The following is a 25980-nucleotide window of genomic DNA, read 5'->3' as shown; positions in this document are numbered from 1 at the left end:
ATGCCATAGAACCATATAGCACCGGATATGATTTAACCCTAATTCACCTGCCGCTGACACCAAAGCCGGCTAATGGGTATTGGTTTGTGGGATGAAGGCCAGGCTATGCCTGATAAAAAGCACCTTATATCAAGGACTCTAATAAAGGCCTAAGGGTGGTAGAAATATCACAGGTCAGATGCCAAATCCATGGCAACTGAAAAAAAATCTATTTCTGAGAAAATATTAGGAGCAGGCTAGCTCAGAGGAGTGTTGTACTCAGCTTACACATTCTCTCCTCACTCCCTGCTGACTTCCTTGACTTAATTGTTGGTTTTCGGTCGAATTCAAGAACAGTGGACATCTTTTGCCCAAACTCAAACAATCAATATATGGGTGGGTATACGGCTTGTATAACATTGTAAATTTGCTGTCCCCTCAAAATAACTCAACACACAGCCATTAATGTCCAAACCGCTGGCAACAAAAGTGAGTACACCCCTAAGTGAAAATGTCCAAATTGTGACCAAGTAGCCATTTTCCCTCCCCAGTGTCATGTGACTCCCTGGTGACGTGTTACAAGGTCTCAGGTGTGAAAGGTGTGAATGAGCCGGTGTCTTAAATTTGGTGTTATCGCACTCACACTCCCTCATACTGGTACAAGTGCCTGAGGTACAAATTTCATCATTGTGGTTCTCCAGAATGAAAGAGTCGAGTTCCACCTGCCATCCTGCCGTCACATTCAGTCTATTCCATCAAACGTTTTTACTAACCCTTAAATATCAAATTAATAAACTTTTCACTCCAACCTGTTGAGTGACAGAGTATGGAAAGTTTTCATATTGATGTTCAGATTGTCTGGTAAAGCTGCTGCCTGTAGTTTAATTCACCATACTTGATAGTGCATCTAACATTGTTTTCCAGCATGTTCTGAAAGCAAAATACCAGGACAGTGATCCAAAGTGATTCTGACACAATTGTCTCTTCACAGTGGCAAACCTCTAGGGGACTTGATTGAAATTATGGCACAAGCAACCTGGGAAGGTGCCTTCTTGAGCTATCAATATTTGCACATTTACACACACAAAAAATCTAGCGTCGTCTTCGATACATCTTGAAAATACACTCACCTAAAGGATTATTAGGAACACCTGTTCAATTTCTCATTAATGCAATTATCTAATCAACCAATCACATGGCAGTTGCTTCAATGCATTTAGGGGTGTGGTCCTGGTCAAGACAATCTCCTGAACTCCAAACTGAATGTCAGAATGGGAAAGAAAGGTGATTTAAGCAATTTTGAGCGTGGCATGGTTGTTGGTGCCAGACGGGCTGGTCTGAGTATTTCACAATCTGCTCAGTTACTGGGATTTTCACGCACAACCATTTCTAGGGTTTACAAAGAATGGTGTGAAAAGGGAAAAATATCCAGTATGCGGCAGTCCTGTGGGCAAAAATGCCTTGTTGATGCTAGAGGTCAGAGGAGAATGGGCCGACTGATTCAAGCTGATAGAAGAGCAAATTTGACTGAAATAACCAATCGTTACAACCGAGGTATGCAGCAAAGCATTTGTGAAGCCACAACACGCACAACCTTGAGGCGGATGGGCTACAACATCAGAAGACCCTACCGGGTACCACTCATCTCCACTACAAATAGGAAAAAGAGGCTACAATTTGCACAAGCTCACCAAAATTGGACAGTTGAAGACTGGAAGAATGTTGCCTGGTCTGATGAGTCTAGATTTCTGTTGAGACATTCAGATGGTAGAGTCAGAATTTGGCATAAACAGAATGAGAACATGGATCCATCATGCCTTGTTACCACTGTGCAGGCTGTTGGTGGTGGTGTAATGGTGTGGGGGATGTTTTCTTGGCAAACTTTAGGCCCCTTAGTGCCAATTGGGCATCGTTTAAATGCCACGGCCTACCTGAACATTGTTTCTGACCATGTCCATCCCTTTATGACCACCATGTACCCATCCTCTGATGGCTACTTCCAGCAGGATAATGCACCATGTCACAAAGCTTGAATAATTTCAAATTGGTTTCTTGAACATGACAATGAGTTCACTGTACTGAAATGGCCCCCACAGTCACCAGATCTCAGCCCAATAGAGCATCTTTGGGATGTGGTGGAACGGGAGCTCCTTGCCCTGGATGTGCGTCCCACAAATCTCCATCAACTACAAGATGCTATCCTAACAATATGGGCCAACATTTCTAAAGAATGCTTTCAGCACCTTGTTCTATCAATGCCATGTAGAATTAAGGCAGTTTTGAAGGCGAAAGGGGGTCAAACACAGTATTAATATGGTGTTCCTAATAATCCTTTAGGTGAGTGTATATTGTAATGTAAACAAGTCCACTCCATTTGGCATCAAACGGCGCAGTGTTTTTGAAGTTTGATGTAAATATAAAATCAATCAATCAAATGTATTTATATATCCCTTTTTACATCAGCAGGCTCTGAGTGGTGACCTGTCCTTTTCTGGTTGTACTGGGTGTATTAAGTTGCAATAATTAATAAATGCATGTGTGTCCAGATTCTGTAAAACTTATTCCAGGTCAGAGGGAGGACAGGAACAACCCAGGGGGTGGCAACCCTTCTCCTTCTAAGTTTAAATGGAGCGGGAGGTAAGGAGAGTGCATTCCTTAGACTTACAAGGATTTACAGTGGCGAAGGAGAACTGACCCTACCCTACGTTATAAACCTTGGGGCTGAGACAGGGGGGTCCAGTGACACTGTGGCCCTATCCAGGGAAGCCCAGACAGGGCCCAACAAGCAGGAAGTCAATCCACCCACATTGCCAAGCATCAACCAAAGGGACACCAACCAACCGCAACCAGTCTGAAATGAGGGCAGAGTATTGCCAGCAGAGTTCACCCCACTTTGAGTCTCAGGAACTACTATTCAAGGAACTAAAGGGTTCCTTCAGCCCATTATGTGCGTTTCCACCGCAATCTAAAGACCCGCGAAGATAAGGAAAATTAGTATACACCCATACGCTATACAAAGCGACAGACCGCCAGCTTTATTATACATGCCACACTGCAAAATCACAGCAAACATGGAGGAGATTCAAGTTGTGTTGATCATGATTTATTGTTTTGCAAATGTGATCATTGAGTCAACGGTGGAAGAGACGAGCAGTAGTAGCAAAGCGGGTTCAAAATGCCTGAGATGCTAGAAGTTGCAATACAAATAAAGTGAACAGCTTTTTCAAGTTTTCGCTTAGATTCACCATGAGATGACTGAGACGGATTTGCACCATCGCGCAATTAGAACAAGAAGGGTAAGATTTTTTTTAGTTGGCCTATATACAGTGTATCAAATAGAACAAGTATTTGATACACTGCCGATTTTGCAGGTTTTCCCACTTACAAAGCATGTAGGAGTGTGTAATTTTTATCATAGGTACACTTGAACTGTGAGTGACGGAATCTAAAACAAAAATCCAGAAAATCACATTGTATAATTTTTTCATAATTAACACTGCAGCAGGGATTTTGGCCCACTCCTCCATACAGACCTTCTCCAGATCCTTCAGGTTTCTAGGCTGTCGCTGGGCAATACGGACTTTCAGCTCCCTCCAAAGATTTTCTATTGGGTTCAGGTCTGGAGACTGGCTATGCCACTCCAGGACCTTGAGATGCTTCTTACGGAACCACTCTTTAGTTGCCCTGGCTGTGTGTTTCAGGTTGGAAGGAGGTTGTTGGCCAAGATCTCGCGATACATGGCCCCATCCATCCTCCCCTCAATATGGTGCAGTCATCCTGTCCCTATTTCAGAAAAGCATCCCCAAAGAATGATGTTTTCACCTCCATGCTTCACGGTTGGCATGGTGTTCTTGGGGTTGTACTCATCCTTCTTCCTCCAAACACAGCTAGTGGAGTTTAGACGAAAAAGCTCTATTTTTGTCTCATCAGACCACATGACGTTCTCCCATTACTCCTCTGGATCATCCAGATGGTCATTGGTAAACTTCAGACGGGCCTGGACATGCGCTGGATTGAGCAGAGGGACCTTGCGTGCGCTTCAGGATTTTAATCCATGACGGCGTACTGTGTTACTAATGGTTTTCTTTGAGACTGTGGTCCCAGCTCTCTTCAGGTTATTGACCAGGTCCTGCCGTGTAGTTCTGGGCTGATCCCTCACCTTCCTCATGATCATTGATGCCCCACGAGGTGATCTTGCATGGAGCCCCAGACCGAGGGAGATTGACCGTAATCTTGAACTTCTTCCATTTTCTAATAATTGCGCCAACAGTTGTTGCCTTCTCACCAAGCTGCTTGCCTATTGTCCTGTAGCCCATCCCGCCTTGTGCAGGTCTACAATTTTATCCCTGATGTCTTTACACAGCTCTCTGGTCTTGGCCATTGTGGAGAGTTTGGAGTCTGTTTGATTGAGTGTGTGGACATGTGTCTTTGGTACATGTAACGAGTTCAAACAGGTGCAGTTAATACAGGTAATGAGTGGAGAACAGGAGGGCTTCTTAAAGAAAAACTAACAGGTCTGTGAGAGCCATAATTCTTACTGGTTGGTAGATGATCAAATACATATGTCATGCAATAAAATGCAAATGAATTATTTAAGAATCATACAATGTGATTTTCTGGATCTCTCGCAGTTGAAGTGTACCTATGATAAAAATTAGAGACCTCTACATGCTTTGTAAGTAGGAAACACTGCCGATTTTGCAGGTTATCAGATACTTGTTCTCCCCACTGTATATATATATTCTTAGCATAACCTAGAACTATTAACATATTATTTAAAAAGAAATATGAAATCACCCATCATCTTTATAATTAATCACAGTCAATATTGTCTATTTTTGTTATGCTATGTTCTTGTTAATATACATTTGCCTAAAAAACGAAAACAGGGCTGTATTTATTACCGCTTTTTCAAATTATTTTTCCCCAATCTTTGCCTTGACGCCACATTAATCTCCCTCCACTTCCTTCAGCGAAGCACAAACAAGTGTGTTTGGGTACTCAGTGATCTCAGAATGACCAGTGAAATGTCTAAAAAATGAAACATTTTAACAGGACAAACCAGCACAAACGGACCACAAATGATTGAGCCTGTTTTGAGTCAGTTTGGAGTTGGGTGGCTGGTGATGTCTTCAACTCTAATCAATCGTCTAATAGGCTCAAAATAGGCTCAATCATTTATGCTCTGTTTGTGCCGCTGAAAGGTTTGTTTGTGCTGCTACAGTTTTCTACTGGATAGCGCACTGGCTTTACTCTCTTTCCACTATAGCTCTGTCACTATCGGTAAGAAAGCAGTTGCAATAACAAACCTTTATCAGTACAAAAGTAGCACAAATGTTTGAGCCTATTTTGAGTGAATTTTACCTTTAAAATATAATTTAATATCTAAGAAATGATAGCAGCACAACACATTTTACGGCACAAACCAGCACGAACAATTAAGCCTATTTTGCCATAGATTTGCGCTGAATGGGGGACCATCTTTAAACAGGTAAATACCTTTAATCGTTTCTGCTCCAGTTGTGCTGCTGTCATTTTAGATATTAGTCCTAAAAAATATTTTATAGATAATTTTAAAGTCACTCTGCCCCCCAAATCCTGCAAATTCACCCATAAAAGTCTTGTTCATGCTGGTTTGTGCCGTTACAAGTTTAGTTTGGGCAGCTTCAATGTTTCAAATATTAGACATTTAATGACAGGGTATGATGTAACTAGCCCCCCAACTTCCTCCAACATATGTCAAAAGAGTCTAGTTTGTTTGTGCTTCGTTTGTGCCGTTAAAAGTCTTTAGTTTTTGCTGCATCCATGTTTTTAATATTAGACTATTGATTAGAGTTGAAGACGTCACCAGCCACCCAACTCCAAACTGACTCAAAATAGGCTCAATCATTTGTGGTTCGTTTGTGCTGTTCAAATTTTATTATTTGCTGTTATATTTTTTTAGACATTAAAGCCTATTTCACTGGTCATTCTGAGATCACTGTCCCCCAACACACTTAAAATTCACCCGAAATAGTCTTGTTTGTTTGTGCTTCGTTTGTGCGTTTATTGTAAAATTGTTTATTGTAAAAAGGATTCCCATTAGCTGTCACTAAAGTGAATAAGCTAGTCTTCCTGGGGTCCACAACAAAAAAGAAATCACATAACAATGTTAATATAAAAACAGTATAACATTATAGACATCATTACCACATCATCATAAATTAGTCTGAATAAATGATCACAGTATTACAATCATATAGTAAATATGTCCTTCCTTACTCAAAAATTTAAATAGTGCATTCTCAGATGGTACCTAAAAGAGTCTTTGCCATTCATTTTACGTATATTCAATGGGCAATTATTCCAATGATTGATGGCACGATAAATAACAGTTCCCTTTAAAGCATTTGATTTTGGGCGTGCTAACATCATCAGGCCATCATCCGCAGACCTAGTCACATGAGAATGTACCTGGTCACACCTAACAATTTGGTTATATAAAAAAACTGGTTGAGAAGAATAGACAATGTTTCTAAAAAACTTAGGTGTATTACAAACCAGCCTTTTCTCCACTGTTAACCATGAGAGCTGATAGTGCATACTTATAGTGTTTGTTCTAATCGGACAATGTAATACTATCCTGGCAGCTTTGTTTTGGGTCATTTGTCATTTTCTTAGTTGACCTTTAGACATAGATGACCATACGGGGGCACAATAATCCAAATGACATAAAATTTAAGATTTAGCCACCCACTCCACAATGTGTGTAGGGACATAAGAAAGACATTTCCTCACCATAGAGATACCACTACCCATCTTCACTATAATATCAATATGTTCTAAACATGACAGCTTACTATCCACCATCATGCCCAGTAATTTTACTTTATCTACCTGTTCTATAGGTTCCCCAGACAAGTTCGAACTCATCTTTGGTATTAATGACAATTTATGACTCGATCCCAAGATAATTGATTTGGTTTTTGATACATTCAGCACCAACTTATTTTGTTTTATCCAATCAGGAACCATATTTAACTCAGCTGATAAAATATAATCCAGTTCACTGACAGTTTTTGCAGCATAATACAATGTGAAATCATCAGCATACATTTGTACAGTTACTTTACACAAAACAGATGGTAAATCATTTGTGAAAATGGTGTATAAAAGTGGTCCCAGGCAGCTCCCTTGCGGGACCCCACAGTCCAAGACCTTAGAGTGAGACCAGCTGCCATTGTAATGAACCCGTTGCATCCTACATTGCGTTAAATGTTTAGTTTGTGCCATAACCTAATTTTCTACAGGATAGTGCATTTACTCTCTTTCCACCATAGCTCTGTCATTACTTCAACGGTTTTGGTAAGAAAGTAGCAAAAACAATATTTGAACCGGCACAAACGGAACACAAACGATTGAGCATATTTTGAGTGAATTTGTAGCATGTTGGAGGGCTGAGTGACCTCGTAATGATCTATAAAATGTTCTTTAGGACTAATATAAAAAAAGGACAGCAGCACAAACGATTAAAGATATTTTACTGGTGTAAAAATTGTCCCCAACCCTACTCAAAACTAGGGCAAATAGGGTTAACATTTTTGTGCTGCTTTCATCTTTTAGATATTAAATAATAATTTATAGGTCAGATTCACTCAAAACAGGCTAAATCATCTGTGCTTTGTTTTGGTCTGTTAAAGTTTTGTTTTTTCTACTGTCTTTCTTACGGATAATGACAGAGCTACAGCTACGGAAAAAATGTACCCTTCTGTTCCTCACTCAAATCCTTCCTTTTCCAAAAAAAATGTGGAAAGGAAAAGGTTAAGTGGTCTCTTAATTTTTTCCGGAGCTGCATAGCAGAGCTATAGGGCTGGTGGAAAGAGAGAACCCATTAATTATCCAGTTGGAATGTAGACTATTTACCAAAAACTATAGCAGCACAAACAACATTTTTGTGACCCAAACGGATCACGAACGATTGAGCCTATTTTGAGGCATTTTGGAACATGTTCGGGGGCTGGTGACCTAAAATGAAATGTCTAATATATAAAACGCTGCATCAGCACAAATTAAAATTTTAAATGCACAAACCGAGCACAAACAATTGAGCCTATTTCGATGGAATTTTGACCATGTTGGGGAGCTGGTGACACCATGCCCTATAATTAAATATCTAATATTTAAAACTCAGAAGCAACCCAAATGAAAGTTATAACGACATAAAATGCTGCTATAATTTTTTAGATATGAAATTATATTTTATAGGTCAATTCACTCAAAATAGGCTCAATCATTTGTGCTCCTTTTGTGCCGATAAAGATTTGTTTTTGCAACTGCTTTCTTACGGACAGTTACATAAACACATGTTAGAAAATGTGTTTCTTGATTAACTAGTTTTTCTTTAAGCATATTTACCTCAGTTAAAGGTTGTATTTATCTTATTTAGAGCCTGCGATTAAGCTGATAAAGAACGGTGAATAGAAGTCCAGTGCTTGGACTCGCTTTGTCTACACAACCTACACTACCGGTCAAAGGTTTGGGGTCGCTTAGAAATGTCCTTGTTATCCATGAAAACCTACATGAAATGAGTTTGAGTAGGGAATATAGTCATTGACAAGGTTAGAATGTTTTTGATTTTTAATTGGAATGATAATTGTCTGCGTCAAACTTTGCTTTCATCAAAAAATAGTCAATTTGAATCAATTACATGCCTTTGACATTCTAGTTGTCATTTTGTTGAGGTAATCTGAAGAGATTTCACCCCATGCTTCCTGAAGCACCTCCCACATGTTTGATTGGCTTTATGGGCACTTCATACATACCATGCGGTCAAGCTGCTCCCAAAACAGCTCAATAGGGTTGAGATTTGGTGACTGTGCTGGCCGCTCCATTATAGACAGAATACCAGCTGACTGCTTCTTCCCTAAATAGTTTGGAGCTGTGCTTTGAGTCATTGTCCTTTTGTTGGCTCCAATTGCCTCCAATCACTGTCTACAGTTTATGGCACAATGTTGCAGAATGGAGTGATAGCCTTCTTTCTTAAAGATCTGCTTTACCCTGTAAAATGTCTCACTTTACCACCACCAAAGCACCCCCAGACCATCACATTGCCTCCAGAATAATTTTATTTGGTCTGCGTCTCACGAATGTTATTCTTTGTGATCCAAACAACTCAAACTCAGATTTTGTCTGTCCATAACACTTCTCAATCTTCTTCTGTCCAGTGTCTTTTGTCCATCATAATCTTTTCTTCTTAGTGGCCAGTCAGAGATTTTTCTTTGCAACTCTGTATAGAAGGCCTGTATACCAGAGTCGCCTCTTCACTGTTGACGTTGAGACTGGTGCTCTGCGTACTATTTAATGAAGCTGTCATTTGAGGACATGTGAGGCATTTGTTTCACAAAATAGTGTTCTAGGTGTTCTAAAGTTTCTTGGCAGTTTCTCACATGAAATTGCCTTAATTTCTCAGAACAAGAATAGGCTGATGAGTTTCAGAAGAAAGTTCTTTGTTTCTGGACATTTTGAGCCTGTAATCGAACCCACAATTGCTGATGCTCCAGATACTCAACTAGTCTAACGAAGGAAAGTTTTATTGCTTCTTTAATTAGCCCAACTGTTTTCAGCTGTGCTAACATAATTGTAAATGTTTTTTTTAAATGATCAAATACCCTTTTAAAATTATAAACTTGGATTAGCAAACACAGCATGCCATTGGAACACAGGTCTCATGGTTGCTGATAATGGGCCTCTGTACGCCTATGTAGATATTCCATTAAAAATCAATTGTAGTGTGTATGCCCAGAATCCATAATTGTGCGTAGTGCTTCAGCTCCGGAGCTTCTGTCCAAATTCTCGAAGATTTTGTCTCTTATGAAGTGCATTATTTTTCATAGAGGCCCTTTTACACGCTTTCTGTGGAGAAACTAAATAAATGTGAAGTGTATCAGGAATGCTGTAGCCACTCTGTGATGTTCATGTGGAGTTATCACTTACCTAAATTCCCTATCCAAGGGTGGCAATATAATGCAGAGGCCTGCATTTGCCAATACAAGCTTTATTCATTTTAAGAAAATGTCAAGGTTATGTCACATTTCATGGTGGGTTGTAGATTACGCCCAGGCTTAAAATGTCTGATGTACCCTAATAGTGCTCTCAGTCTTGTTGTCTAGGTTGTTCTGACCTGGTATGGTTTCTCTCTCCTCTCATCCAGCCTGTTTGCACTGCTGTCCAAAAAGCACAATAAAGTCCTGGAGCAGGCTACCCAGTCTCTCCGTGGCACTCAGGGGGGCGACGACAGCTCAGTCCTGCCTGACTACGTGAGTAGACCTCCTATGAGTCCTGGTCCATTTAAAAAAAAAAATCTGTTGTCCCAGTGATGGGACTGCCATCAGAATTGGCCAGACACACACACGCACACACGCACACACACACAATACTGTAGTTTTCCCAAGGGTCTTCAACTCCAGCCACGTCTGGCACTGTGTCTGGGTCTAGGTGTCTGGGTCTGACGCCGCTCACGGTGTCTGTATATGCATTTGTGTCGCGTGCCGTGTGTTTCTTTGTGTCTAGTTGTGTGGGGGGGTTGTGGGGTGGAGGTCAGACGTCGGGGCCCCCAAGGCTTGCTCTTTTCAGACAAGACAGAAGGGCTGAGGTAGGTGTGTTTGTGTATGCGTCTCTCTCTCTCTGTCTCTCTGTCTCTCTGTCTCTCTCTGTCTCTCTCTGTCTCTCTCTGTCTCTCTCTGTCTCTCTGTCTCTCTCTGTCTCTCTGTCTCTTTGTCTCTCTGTCTCTCTCTCTGTCTCTGTCTCTCTCTCTCTGTCTCTCTCTCTGTCTCTCTCTCTGTCTCTCTCTCTGTCTCTCTCTGTCTCTCTCTCTGTCTCTCTCTCTCTGTCTCTCTCTCTCTCTCTCTCTCTGTCTCTCTCTCTCTGTCTCTCTCTCTCTGTCTCTCTCTCTCTGTCTCTCTCTCTCTGTCTCTCTCTCTCTGTCTCTGTCTCTCTCTCTCTGTCTCTCTCTCTCTGTCTCTCTCTCTCTGTCTGTCTCTCTCTCTCTCTCTCTGTCTCTGTCTCTGTCTCTGTCTCTCTCTCTCTCTCTCTCTCTCTCTCTCTCTCTCTCTCTCTGTCTCTGAATAAGCTTCTCACACAAGCTGTGAGAAACGTGCGGCACCCCCTCTTTCCTTTTTGTTCAGATGCTTCTTTTGTGGCTCTTACCCCTTAATGTCACAGACACGCACACACACAACTACACTGTGAAATAACATCAATTTGTCTAGAGATATTGACTCTAGACACGGAGTCCCCGCTTCACATAGTGGTTCGTTTGCATCTCTAGCAATTCTAATGTTTCCTCTATCTCCATGTGAATAATTTCATTGCATGTCTCCCCTGAGCTTAAAGCTAACCTGACCATGGGTCTTGTTCCTTAAGGGCACATACTAAAATGTTCTGCAAAATTTGAATTATGTGTGTTCCCCTAGGTTTGCCGTCTAAAAGACGGGAGCCCGGTTTCCATGCTTGTGGTCATGACTAGGTTCCCACCAGATGTCAGGTTGTTGCTACGTGTCCGTCAGGCCGAGGCTTCAGCATGTTTTGTTTTCAAAGTGCTGTTGATCAGTGCTCTCTATTGAGTTGCTAAGAACAAGGAAATCCTGCAGTTGGAATGTGTAATGCTTGTTGTAATAACATCCAGCCAACGTGTTGACAACCTGCGCCACGTCTGCCGAACTCCATGGTGGCACTTTATCAACGTAGGTTTAGATTAAAATGTCTGTGCTTCTCATTTAGTCTCTACAACCTTATATTTGAGGTCCACTAGAGCCCTGTGTTTTGGCTGATCGTGTCACGTGGTCCGGATTTTATCCTTGATTCAAGCTTTTTCATTATGGCTTTTTAAAAATCAGATGATCTAATACCATCCTTGGAATTGTTTTGGTCTCTCATTTCTTAGAAATATTTAATATTAAGTGTAAAACCCTGGACGTGTCACATGACCAACTGTAAACTGAGTGACAGTGAATTTTGAATCGTTAAAAATGTGAAAGGAAACGACTAGTGTTTATGCTACATTATGCAGTGTGCAGTTTGTTGCTAACACACCATCACCTTCAAATATAAGTAATAAGTGGCGTGTGGTGGCAATTAAAAGTGATTCCTCAGAGTGGTGTGACAGAGTTGAGTCAGGAAGGCCGGGGTCCACAGGGGACATGTCCCTCCATTTCACCGTCATTTTCGCAGCGCCAGCCAGTCTAGAACCACCTCCTCGCTCGCCCTCCAAATCCCCAGTTTTGCAATGTGACAATCCTCCTCCTCTAGCCTACTCCTTCTCCATATTCATTTTACATCCAGGCTAATCAGTCAACTCTCTTCCACGGTCAGTCATAGTCCTCTGCCCCCACCCCCTTCCCCCACCCCCTCATCTGCATACACCCCCGTCCACTGCATTCCCACTTATGTCTTTTTCGCATTTTCACCCTGCCCTGCTTTCTCAGTCAGGCCAGATGCTCACCCCCTCTGACTCCCCTCTCTGTCCGAAACCCTCAGAATACCTGGCACTTTGGCAGAAGCTAATGGGGAGCTGAATGAAAGTCAGTCATTCTCTTTCCTGCCACAATGCCCCTTCCCATCCTCCCAGCCGGCCTTAGAAAGAGATGTCAATGTTCTCATTAGGCTAGGCCCCAGCCTGCAGCCCTGAGATCCGTGGGACACCTAGACACTGTATATTTAAGGCAAGACGCGCGGACAACTCTGAAATCCCTTTTTGTTCTCAGAAACCTATGGGGAACCTGCCTTGAGGCCTGGAGTTGTATAAAGTCCCTCTGTGAATGCCAGTGGGCTTGTCTGGACTGATCATGTTCTGGTTATCTCAGGCTGTTTCTGGACTTTATCCCGGTGGTGGGGGGGGTTTGAAGGAGCTCATGGGCCGTCTTCCTGCTCACTAGTGTCTGCTCAGTTAGTGCCAAATGGAACAGGACGAAATGCATTTAAGCAGCCACTGTGCTTGGAACCCTGATTTCATGGCCGACCCCTTACCACAAACCTCCCTATTATATCACATTCAAACACTCCTTAACATCTTTCACCTCTCTTTTCCTTTGTCAGTCCCCTTATCCCTCAGTTATATCCATGAAGGTGAAATATTGGCATGAACAGGTAGACTCTTTAACCAAATTAACAAATAGCTAAAATTACAGCGAAAGTCAATAAACACAATACATATTTAAATGGACATCACTAAATAAAATGCACAGGGTCTCCTAAAACATGGTTGGGAACTGGTATCTTTCCTGTATCATGTCAGGCCAGAAGATAACCTGCAGAAAGATGTACTGCCTCTGTTTTCACCTAAAAGGACCATGGATTTCCTGTTTAACAGGCTGCTTATCTTCAAATTTCAGAAGGTAAATAGCTTTGAGTTGTATTTGGAGCAGAGTAGGAACTGCTCGCTTTTTCAATTTTTTTTTTGCCATTTATTTATTTCTTTGTTTTTTTTTCTCTATCTTTCTGTTTCTCCCTCTCTCTGTGTTTCTGTGTTTTTCTGTCTCCCACTCTCACAGCAGAAGGGATGTAAAGGCAGTAATAGAAAGCAGCTGGCCCTGACAGCGTTCTCTGTCCTGGTTGCCTAAGGGAAGAAGGATCACAGGAGGGGTGGGTTAGAGAGACAGAAGGGGTGGTGAAGAGAAGAGGGGGGTGAGAGAAAAGGGGGGAGCTAGCAAGAGATCAGAGCAGTGTAAACGCCTGACTGGCATCTGGAAACAATGCTATATATATTTTAGTCAGTACATCGCTTCGACGCGACCAAATCCTCAGTCCTTCCTGCTCACTTCCCACGCGCACAGCATCCCCCCTCTCTGGCTTTCTCTACGGTGTTGTGTGTGTTTGTGAAGCTGGGTCTGTTTAGTGTCAGGGCTTTAGAAGGTTAGGCCCCCGGCCCATCGGAGGCCCCTGGAGACAGACCGAGGCCCCGGCTCAGGCCAAGGGCACCTCCCTCTGGGAAGGCCCCGTCCCCCCCGACAGACCCCCTACTCCCAGCCTGGAGGTCATAGGTCTGTTTACTGATGGACATTTCAAAGTGAAGGCTGATAAGCACACGCATGCGATTGTTCTCTCTCCCGCTCCCTCTCGCCCAACCTTGGCCACTCTCGTCCTTATTTAAAAAAAAAATAATTATAATAATTTGGCCTGGGGGTCCTGCAGAGGGCTGTGCTATTGGCCGGCACCGTCCAGGTTTTGGGGATTAGTTATCCAATGTGGTTGCCTTGTCTCATCACACGCAAGCAATTCCTTGCGGCGGCTTGGGCGCCCTGTGAACTCGGGTCAGGTGGAAGGCCAGAGACTTTGTTCCTTCTGGCGAGTAAGGATTCCGGTTTATATGTCCTTGTTGAGCGAGCATTATGCAAAGGTCCAGGACGGCATAAGATTTGGTTCAAAGACACGTATCTTGTCATCGACTGTCTTGTGTCCGCTGGCAGCAATAAATGTAGTAGGCCTTTATCTCATATTGGACATCATGAAGAAAAAGGAAACCATTACATATATATATATTTGCCAGACTGCGTAAGCGGAGCCGGCTGAAAAGAGCAAATGTCTCTTGCCAGACTGACTACACCTTGTTAAATAGCGTAGTGGTTAGAGAAGCAGACCTGTGAACTATAGGTCCCGAGTTCTTATCTCCTCGCAGGCGAAGCAATGTACGCGTTATGAATTATTCCATGTAGACAAAACCTTTGCTGGCTAAAACCATTAGTACCTAAATTATCATAAGCCTGAAAAAACAGTTTACGGTCTGGTGGATTTTCAATGTACGCATCCCTGCATTCGTATTGGCTCAGGATAGACAAACACATTTGCTTGCTTAACATACAGTAGTTACGTTATAGTAAGCCTTACCTGAAACTGTATACGGTTATATTGCGACTCTTTCTGACATGGAGTAATTCATCTTCAGTCTCGCTAGCAAAAGCTCAATTCTTATGATTATTCCTAGGAAGTTAGTTGATACTAGTAAGCCTATTACTGGCTAATGAGCTGTTAAAATGGCCAGTGGCAAAAGCAATGCAGTTGATAGATGCTATGGTGGAGATAAACTTAATAAGAAACGTTAGTCAGTTAAACATAAGTTAGAATCTATTGAGAGCAACAACATTTATTTCTGGTAGTTTCCACGGTTCTCTCCAAAGTTCTTATGCCATGAAATGAAATAGTTTTGACAGACTCTCTAGCAGTTGCTCAATTCTTATGTCTATTCCAGTAAGTTAGTAGATACCAGTAAAGCTTATTACTGGCTGTTAAAACAGCCAATGGCAAACGGCATACATAGACGCTATTTGTGGTAGAGGTAAACTTAGTAAGAAACGTTAGTCAGTTTAACTGTATCAATGTCATTCACAAATGGCCAGTTAACTATTAAAATGGCCAGTGGAAAAGAGGATTTGTTCAGGATATACAGATGCCGGGTGTCAGTATAGACAAGAGCTCCGTAGTGTCGTGGTTAATGACACAGCCTTTTTACGTGGGCGACCCGGGTTCGAAATATCTGAAGTCTAAGTATTCAGACTCTTTATTCAGTACTTTATAGAAGCACTTTCACAGCTTTGTCTTTTTGGTTAAACCTCTACCAGCTTTGTACACCTGAATTTGGGCAGTATCTCCCATTTTTCCTAGCCAATCCTCTCAAGCTCTGTCAGAATAGATGGAGAGTGGCAGTGAACTGCAAAGTTCAGGGCTCCCTACAGATGTACAATCGGGCTAAAGTCTTTGTCTGGGCCTCTCAGGACTTTACCACAGCCACTCTAGCATAGTCTTGGCTGTGTGCTTCGGGCGTTGTTATTGTCCTTTTCAATAAGTTGGAGCAGATTTCTGGAAGCCTGTTTGACTGTCGTTATAGGTTGTTGTGTGTAGATTGATGGCAACAAAATCACTATTTGTTACGAATGAAGGCCATAACAAGAAAATGTGTTGTGAATGCTTTCCAAAGGCACTGCACTTATTGATTCTTTCGGAATATAAAATATAAATGCATCATGAGTGTTGAAGCAGAACTTCCAGAACTTAGATATCCTGTTTAACATGGTGGACCAGACCTCCATGTCTCTCTGTTTACAACTGTGGGCTCTCAATGAATCTGCTCTTACTTAAAAAGAAATGTATGCAAACCCACTTATTTTGCCTGTAGCATTATTCCCTTGGTTAGCTAGTCCTCAGCTAGAATATTGCACCCAATTTAATGTAACCGTTTGCTGGCTGAACTTTATAACGTTATATTGGCTGGATTTTTATTTTGGAAGCTGAGTTTATTTTTAAATTATTTTTTAGTTAATATTTATTTATTTATGCTTACTAAATACATTGCTAAATCTTGACTATGCTGAAATGCCACACCGATTGCATGGTCACCCTAGTGCAAAGACACCCTTTCCTGCTCTTCTAACCAGTCTGTCTGCTTGATATTATGTCTTTGTCTCCACGTCTTCCTATCGCTCTGCCTGTCCGTCTGTTTGCCTTCCCCCCTCTCCATCCATCCATCAGGCAGGCCGGCTGTGTCTACGTCTCTGTTTATCGGTCTTCATGTCTGTCTTCAAGTCTGCCGCCAGCTCCTATTTTCTCCACAGGCAGTAGAGAGGCCGCCCCTGCCAGCCGGCGGGTGCTCTCTGGCCCCTATGAGGTCCATCAGCATGATGGTGCCAGGCAGGGCAGGGCACGGAGCAATTAACACAGACCTGCTGTGCTTTGGCCTTTATACTGCTGGGCTGAATACACACCTACAGAGACGCACACGCAACACATTTTCCCCTCTGTCATCTCCTAGCCAGACTTTCTGACTTAATAGAAGGTACTTAAAGTGGAGGAGCTATTCTGTTAGTAATCACTGCGGTAAAAACATTTCAGTATCCTCTTGACAAATTATTGGGATTTTCTTTTGTTTGTTCAAATGTGCTTGTCAAAGTCATGAGTATTTGTCTCAAACCATTTTAAACCAAGTTGTGTATTGATTCCTATCAAGCATGAAAAGACATGTCAATAGTGTTATCTGGGTTACAATTGTGTATTGTTACTTTAGCATAATGACAGAAACCTTCTCAATAAATGTACACGTGTTCATATCTGTTGTAAGAGGGGAATGTAAATAACAATGAGTATTATATTTGACACAATTGCCAGTTGATTGTTCCTGAGCGACAGTGTCTTTATTTTCTTTACCCACAGCTAGCATTGCTCGTGACGAAATGGAACTTCAGAAACAATGCCCAGATTCTCCAATTCACATCAAATATTTGTTAATAATATATATGTATAATTGATTACATATACTATATACAATCAGTTCAGTTAAATCTTTCACCAATGTGGAGAAAGTGAAAGGGTCTGAATACTTTCCAAATGCACTTATCCATCTATAGTGGCTCTGAAATGAATCATGCACCTTGGACTTTTCCACACTTTGTTTCAACATGACAAAATATTTAATTATGAGTTTCTGCAACTGATCAACACAAAAAAGTCCATATCGTCAATGTGAAGAACAGAATCTACGAATTGTCCTAAATTTATAAAAAATGTACAACAGAAAATAGTTGATTGCATAAGTATGCAACATTGACTACCCCTTTAGTCAATGTTTGGTGGAAGCACCTTTGGCTGCAGTTGCATATCTTAAAAAGGGAGACAGAATGTCAAAAAAAGAGGAGCTGCAGAAGGGAGAGAGGGATCAGGTTGAGATTCCAGTCAGCCAGTCTGCAGGCAAAAGCAGCCACAAAGCCAGCAAGTCACTAATCCCTCTGAGACCAGCCAGTCATGGGGACTGGATTAGCACAAAGCTTCCCCTGCCAAGGAGCCATGCCAATGGGCGCTCCCCGGCCCAGCCAGACCATCCTATTGGCCCCTAGCTAACTGCCTGGGAACTAGGCAGAGCAGGCTGCCCAGACCGACTCCCAATACAAGCCTGTCATTCCCAAGGGTAGCAGCCCGCTAGGCTAAGCTATTGATACATTAACTGCTAGGCCATCGCTAGGCAAGCTGGCACTGACGTCGCTGAAGTAAGTGCCATCCAATGCAATTGACAGTACTTTCAAAGTAGTAAAGCACAAGCTTCTGCCAGCTACGCCAAACCGAACCACAAAATGGCTACGATAATGGGTGCCTGACAAAGAGACAGGAAGGCAGGGGTGGTCGAATTTGGCGTTTGCTTGGCTGGCTGTGTTGAACTTGAGCCTTGCACGCACACACAAGCACCCAAACGGATGTACACGTTCTCTCACAAATGTAGACATTCTTTCGTACATGCACACACACACACACGTACATATTCACTCACACAGTCACATACCCTGCCAATCTCAAGCCTTTAATAAAGACAAAGCCGAAATGTCAGCGGACATATGAAAGCTCCTGTAATTACATGGGCTGAGCCCTAATTGAGCCTCCAGTCAGTGCTGAGACCACGGCTTCATTATAGATAGTAGTACAGTACCATTCACTCCAGTCAACGCCCTGTTTTCCCCTGCCCTGTCTGTCTGCCTGCCTGCCTGCCTGTTTATTGACCTGTCTGTCTGTAGACCTGGCTTCCTTTAGATATGTTATATATTCTGTCTGTAGGTGCAGTATGTCTTTGTCTCAGCATGTACAATCAGTTTGTCCAAAGTCATGCTTTTCAATTTGTCTGTTTGTAGTTTCAAACAGATGGGATATTGACCATTTGAAAGAGGCATTGGGATTCGGCACGTTAAACAGTTTTCGCGTTGAAACTCTGCCCTGCAATTTGTTAAATGGAAAGAGACATCTGTTACGCAAACAAAAATTGGACTGACATTTTGCGACTGTGTTTGGGCTCTATGCTTGTAGCCTGAAATGACACGTGCACTGCTGAGAATGTGTCAGTCTCTGACCTCTGGCTGTTGGCATCTATTTCATACCTTAGAAACATGTTTAACCTCAATGCAAATCGGAGGGTGTATGGTATACTGCCCGCTGATTCACTTATTTCCATGCAGTTATTGCCTACGCAATAACTGGAAATTCAATTGATTATATACATTTTCTTAAAAACAGAACGTGCTGCCAGTTTTACCTTCCTCCTAACTTTTCTCTCTGAGATCCAACTTATCCATGTCACAAGACTTCATGGAAAAGCTTTTCATTTATTTAGACTTTTCTTTGACCATAGATAAAAAATAAAATATATTTTTTTTGGCATTCTGCCGTGTAATTTAATGATTTGTTATTGCCTTGACAGGTATATATTTGAAGGCTTTTATTTTTAGCTAATCAGTCATTAACCTATTAATTAGTGGTTTTAAATTCTTGTGACAGACTGCTAGTCTTTGTTGTTTCTGACACTGTCCAGAACTCACATTACAGGCAGGAAAAAAAAGTTAACATTCGTTTTATGAACACATTTAGATATGTGCCGCACGGACAGGGAATAATGCTGTATAATGCTCCTGAGTAAGGAAGGGACCATGGCTGGAGGGGGGGGGCATGGCTGGAGGGGGGAGCATGGCTGGAGGGGGTTGAGCAGCAACAATAAATGTGCAGTGACTCCAATGCGTTTACCTCACGCGTACAGTACAGCACTGATCATGCTTTGCGGGGTGCCCCCCCACTCCACTTTAATCTCGTCCAGTCGGGGAGAGGGTGGGCCCTGTCCAGAGTTGTCTGACGATGATTATGAAACGTCTGTCTCTTTGCCGTAATGCAGGTCAGAGAATGACCTATTTAGAGCCTCCCAAATGACTGGTGTTGTTTCAGAGCCAGCCTGCCAGCTCTGCTCCACGCGCATGTTTCTATTGCTGTCTTTGCCTCTGTTCGCTCGCTCGTTCTGTCTCTAGCTTGTTTACTCATTCTGTCTCGGCCTCTCTCTCATTCTGTCTCGGCCTCTCTCTCATTCTGTCTCGGCCTCTCTCTCATTCTGTCTCGGCCTCTCTCTCATTCTGTCTCGGCCTCTCTCTCATTCTGTCTCGGCCTCTCTCTCATTCTGTCTCGGCCTCTCTCTCATTCTGTCTCGGCCTCTCTCTCATTCTGTCTCGGCCTCTCTCTCATTCTGTCTCGGCCTCTCTCTCATTCTGTCTCGGCCTCTCTCTCATTCTGTCTCGGCCTCTCTCTCATTCTGTCTCGGCCTCTCTCTCATTCTGTCTCGGCCTCTCTCTCATTCTGTCTCGGCCTCTCTCTCATTCTGTCTCGGCCTCTCTCTCATTCTGTCTCGGCCTCTCTCTCATTCTGTCTCGGCCTCTCTCTCATTCTGTCTCGGCCTCTCTCTCATTCTGTCTCGGCCTCTCTCTCATTCTGTCTCGGCCTCTCTCTCATTCTGGCTCGGCCTCTCTCTCATTCTGGCTCGGCCTCTCTCTCATTCTGGCTCGGCCTCCCTCTAATCCTGGCTCGGCCTCCCTCTAATCCTGGCTCGGCCTCCCTCTAATCCTGGCTCGGCCTCCCTCTAATCCTGGCTCGGCCTCCCTCTAATCCTGGCTCGGCCTCCCTCTAATACTGGCTCGGCCTCCCTCTAATCCTGGCTCGGCCTCCCTCTAATCCTGGCTCGGCCTCCCTCTAATCCTGGCTCGGCCTCCCTCTAATCCTGGCTCGGCCTCCCTCTAATCCTGGCTCGGCCTCCCTCTAATCCTGGCTCGGCCGTCTCTCTCTCTCTCATTCTGTCTCTGCCGTCTCTCTCTCTCTCTCATTCTGTCTCTGCCGTCTCTCTCTCTCTCATTCTGTCTCGGCAGTCTCTCTCTCTCTCTCATTCTGTCTCGGCAGTCTCTCTCTCTCTCTCTCATTCTGTCTCGGCAGTCTCTCTCTCTCTCTCTCATTCTGTCTCGGCAGTCTCTCTCTCTCTCTCTCATTCTGTCTCGGCAGTCTCTCTCTCTCTCTCTCATTCTGTCTCGGCAGTCTCTCTCTCTCTCTCATTCTGTCTCGGCAGTCTCTCTCTCATATTCTGTCTCTGCAGAATGTAAACTTTTCCAAAACGTGTGATGGGATAAAAATAATTGACAATACAACATAATTGAACCAACAAAAACAGCAAACAAATAGCCAAGAGAACGAAACCAAGGTACCTTATTTTCCTTAGTGAGGTCTCTGAAACCTATAAGGATGGTGTCAACACAATCTCTAATTGTTTTATATTTAATTTTTACATTTTGTTAAGTCTCTCTCTGTCTCCTCTGTGTGTGTGTGTGTGTGTGTGTGTGTGTGTGTGTGTGTGTGTGTGTGTGTGTGTGTGTGTGTGTGTGTGTGTGTGTGTGTGTGTGTGTGTGTGTGTGTGTGTGTGTGTGTGTGTGTGTGTGTGTGTGTGTGTGTGTGTGTGTGTGTGTGTGTGTGTGTGTGTGTGTGTATATATATATATTTGATTATATCTTTTCATGTGATAACACTGAAGAAATGACACTTTGCTACAATGTAAAGTTGTGAGTGGGCCCAATTTGGACATTTTCACTTAGGGGTGTACTCTTTTGTTGCCAGCGGTTTAGGCATTAATGGCTGTGTTGTGTTTTTTTGATGGGAAAGCAAATGTACACATTTATACAAGCTGTACATTCACTACTTTACATTGTAGTAAAGTGTCATTTCTTCTGTGTGGTCACATGAAAAGATATAATCAAATATTTGCAGGGTGTACCATTTTGTGAGAAACTGTATATGTTTCAGGTGTGGTAGTTTCTTCTCACTGATTTGCACAGGATTTTGGGTCTTCCACAATGCCTCCTTAGCAGAGCCATGCACGCACGCGCATGGAGTACCTCCCAAGCGGCCGATATGTTAAGCTACTTGTTTATTCCTGCCAGCTCTCCAGCTTTAAGAGAAAATCCTGTGGATTTTCATGTCTCTTCACTAAGCCTGCAACTTCAGAAAGAGCATTGTCGGGAAAAGGGCGCGCACGCGCGCACAGTGTGGATCAGTTGTCACTAGTGAGAATTGTACACATTCAGATATTATGTTTTTAGGACAATGTTTGACCTACTGGTTCTAATTTCTAGTGGAGTGCATGGTGCATATAGTGCAGTGCCTGTATTTACATAGCTTTTGTAGTTTGTGATTAATTGCAATTTTAGAATGTGTTCTAATTTGGCCCTCATTACAGTTCCTAACCTATGGACTGTGCTTGACTTGGACTTTAAGTGCAGGAGCTTTCTGTTTCAGGTCAGTCTGGTGGATCAGGGTGTCGCAGGTGTCCCTTACATTTCTTCCCTTGAAATGAACAGGCAGCATTTGGAGGCCATATAAATCTGGTTCTACCACATAGTTCTACCGTTTCCTAACATTGTGCTCATGATCCTGGCAGCAAGTACAATAACTGCTACGTTAGGCTACTGTATAAAACGTGTATCAGCCCCTCTTATCTGGAGAGCTGCTGTGTGCAGACATCTGAGCCAACCCTGAATCCCACCTATTGGTATTGTCTTTTGGTGTTTAGGTTAAAATGACGTTAGAACGTGGTTCAGATTAGGGGCTTGGGGCTGTAAACATTACCTTTCCTGATGGATTGTTGGCCACAACCAAACCGCTACAGTTACATGATCAGTGGACTAATGGCAACGACACCGAAGGAGTTTTTGAGTAAAGTATCCCTTTAACCTCCTCAAACGCAGACTGTGTGCTGCCTGCCTGTTGCCTTGACAACGCTGTTGTGTCGCTCCTTTACTCACCCTCACAGAATAGTTATTGCACACACACAGATGCACTCCCTGCTCGCTGTCGCGCCTCACCTGTGACCTCTGACCTATTCAACACTGCCCCTGAGGACGTGTCAGGCGTTGTGTTTTGACGTCCGGCGGGTGTTAATAACTAGTGATCAGCTTTGATCTGTGAACTGGTAGGTGGTGATACACACACGCTTAACATTGCCCTACACGTCACAGGGTCAGCAGCTGACACATGAACATGTTTCCTCCCATGAGTGTACATGCGCTCTGTCATGTACGACACACACGCCCAATCTACCTTTGTGTGAATAACCGAATGCTTCCGTCAAGAAATGATCTCAACCCAAATGCCTGAAGCAGGGTCTCCTCAGCTACATCCTCATGGCCGGCCGCTCCTGGAACTGAACACACACACACGCACACACACACACACCCCCCCCCAATAGCTAGATCTGATATTGTATGTGTTCCGTCTGTGGGGTAGTCATATTGCCGTGTGTCTTCACCGATGTCAAAGCAGCACTCGTTATTTGTTGCATTCCGCCACAGGACACAGCCCTGTTTTAATATGCTGTGATGGCTGATGAGTAATGCGCCCGTATTGTCTTCAACCAGACACTGGGCTGCCTCTGGGCCAGCTCCCTGGTGTGGGTGTGGATATATAATCTGTCTGTCTGGTGTGTGAGCCTGTCTGTGTTTTGTGTACCTGTCTGTGTGCCTGTCTGTCTGTCTGGTCTGGTGTGTCTGACTGACAGTCTGGGTGCAGTGCCGTCTGCCAGTGTTGCTAGGGGAGGCACAAGTGGCTTCGTTGAATCACCCTGCCAGTGGCAGAAATAACACATGGAGGAAGTATGAGGATAGGATCGGATGAGGTGGTTGGGGGGGGGGTGGCTAGACAGAGGAGTTTAGGAGAGGAGAGGGGGGCAGGTGGTGTGAGTGTCTGGATAAGAAAAAAAAGCCTCTGCTTCATTACATATGGGGAGGGACTGACTGGGGCACTTCTTATTCAATCAGCCTAGCATGTCTGTCTCTCACACAAACACACACACACTCAGACGTCTAGCTTGCACATTTGCATCTGACCTGAATTCCCTGGTGTGCAGTGGGCTAATCTCATTACAAACAGAACTCTGCTTTAGAGACCAAGGGAGGGATGGAGAGAGAATGGAGGGATGGAGAGAGAATGGAGGGATGGAGAGAGAATGGAGGGATGGAGAGAGAATGGAGGGATGGAGAGAGAATGGAGGGATGGAGAGAGAATGGAGGGATGGAGAGAGAATGGAGGGATGGAGAGAGAATGGAGGGATGGAGAGAGAATGGAGGGATGGCTAGAGAGAATGGAGGGAGAGAATAGAGAGCGAGAAAGTGATAATGGAGCAAGAGAGAGGGGAGGGGTGGATAGAGAGAGATGTAAGAAGATAAAATATACCAAATACCAAAAAATACTAAACAGAAACAATAATTTCCCCATTTTGGAAGGGATTGTTAAAGGTTTTAGAGATCTTTCTGCTGAGGACAGTCTGCCTATCCTTTTGGGGGAGAGCATTGAGAGCTGTGTGTCGGCTGCATGGAGAGCTGTGTGTCGGCTGCATGGAGAGCTGTGTTTCGGCTGCATGGAGAGCTGTGTTTCGGCTGCATGGAGAGCTGTGTGTCGGCTGCATGGAGAGCTGTGTGTCGGCTGCATGGAGAGCTGTGTGTCGGCTGCATGGAGAGCTGTGTGTCGGCTGCATGGAGAGCTGTGTGTCGGCTGCATGGAGAGCTGTGTGTCGGCAGCGCAGGATGTTGCCACAAATTGAGGGACGGTGTCTGACCAAGCATACACCTGTCTCACTGTTTTCCAGCATTGTATAGTTCTCTGGTGTTGTTTGTGTGTGTATGTATGTATGTATGTTTGTATGTATTTGTGTGTGTGTATGATCAGATAGAGAATAGACAGAGAGATGATGGATAGATAGAGAAGATGGACTGAGAGAGAGATGGATAGAAAGAATGATAGAGAAGAGAGAATGAGAAAGAGGAGGAGAGGGAGGGAGAGGGGGAGAAGAACAGAACAGATAGAAAGAGGCTATGTACTGTATTCCTTGGTCCTCTGTACTTCATTCACTGAAATGCTGTACTACCGTACTTAGGTACAGCAGTATGGACAGATTGTATTTCATGGCCATAAAGCATCTAAATGAGAGACAGGAGTGGGGAATGCAAGCCTCCGCCTTCACATTTCTTAGCGCTGATATTTCTCATTTTCTTCTTCCATCTTTCTTCCTCATATTTGCTAATCTTCTGTCTATGTTTTTTCTTGTCTTTCCTGTGCCTCTTGTTCCATCTTCCTCTGCTGCTTCTCTGCCTCAGCTAGTCTAATTATCATTGAACACTCTGGAGGCCTGGCCTGGCAGCCATCTCCAATCCAAATGGTCCACTACTCCCTATATAGTGCACTCCATATGACAGCCAATGTGGGACTACTATATAGGGAATGGGGTGACATTTGGGAAGCAGCCTTTATCTTTGCACCCAGACACCCCATCCATCCTTATTAGTCAGTAAGCTTGACTAGCGATGTCTTGTCTGGCCGCTTCGGCTGTCGAAAGGTCGCCGTGGCACCCTGCTTGCTGGACGCTGAAGCTAAACAGGGTCCTGGTCAGTCGCCGGATTAGACCCCAAATGCTGCTGGAAGTGGTGTTAGAGGGCCACTCTTCCCTCTGGTCTACAATCCACCCCAGGGTAGTCAAGTGAACATTGCACTGTGCTGTCTTTCGGATGGGATGTTAAACGGGTGTCCTGGTGCTCCGTGTTCATTAAATATCCCATCGCACTGATCATAAGATTAAGGGTGTTAACACTGTCATGTGCAAACATCCACTTTGGCCCTAACCCATATCATTATGGCCACCTGATCATCCCCAGTTTTCTGTTGCCTCATACATCTCTCGTCCCACCTGTAAATGTATTAAATTGGTTAGTACCAAAGGTACTAAATGTATGCAATCAATAATGAGTGTAAGCTGCGCCGAATGAGAGCATCAGCTAAATAACTAAAATGTAAATATAAATCTATTGCTTGACCTCATTTCCTTTCTCCTCTTTTGCTTCCTGTGACTTTGAAACGGTGAGGTGAGCAGTGAGGGTTCATATTCAGAATGTTCACTCCTGATTTATGCCCCCTTTGACCTTGACATAGTATGCCTTCTAACCATCCATTAGGGGCATCTGTGAGTGCAATTACAATTGACTACAGTTGGGTCCTAAAAATATTGGCACCCACTCTTTTTGTGCAAACTACTCAAGATCTCCCAGAATTGAAGGGTCTCTGCCAACTGCTGTTTTTAGGTCTCTCTTTCTTAACTTGACTACTCAAAATGAATGCCTAAAGAAGTGAAAAGACATACGTTTCCTTCAAATATTG

General features: G+C 43.5%; 1 protein-coding gene across 2 annotated transcripts in view; it reads left to right on the top strand.

Annotated features, from left to right (window-relative positions):
• Window positions 1–25980, top strand: part of dym (dymeclin) — a 121565-nt gene that overhangs the window by 69711 nt on the left and 25874 nt on the right. For both annotated transcript variants that reach the window (XM_010892799.4, XM_020053452.3), the window contains one exon: window positions 10169–10274. In XM_010892799.4, the coding sequence (XP_010891101.2) occupies window positions 10169–10274 (106 nt within the window). The remainder of the gene's footprint in view (window positions 1–10168; window positions 10275–25980) is intronic.

The sequence above is a fragment of the Esox lucius genome, chromosome 14 (genome assembly GCF_011004845.1).
Source record: "Esox lucius isolate fEsoLuc1 chromosome 14, fEsoLuc1.pri, whole genome shotgun sequence".
Lineage (NCBI taxonomy): Eukaryota > Metazoa > Chordata > Actinopteri > Esociformes > Esocidae > Esox > Esox lucius.
This window is presented reverse-complemented; position numbering and strand designations above follow the sequence as displayed.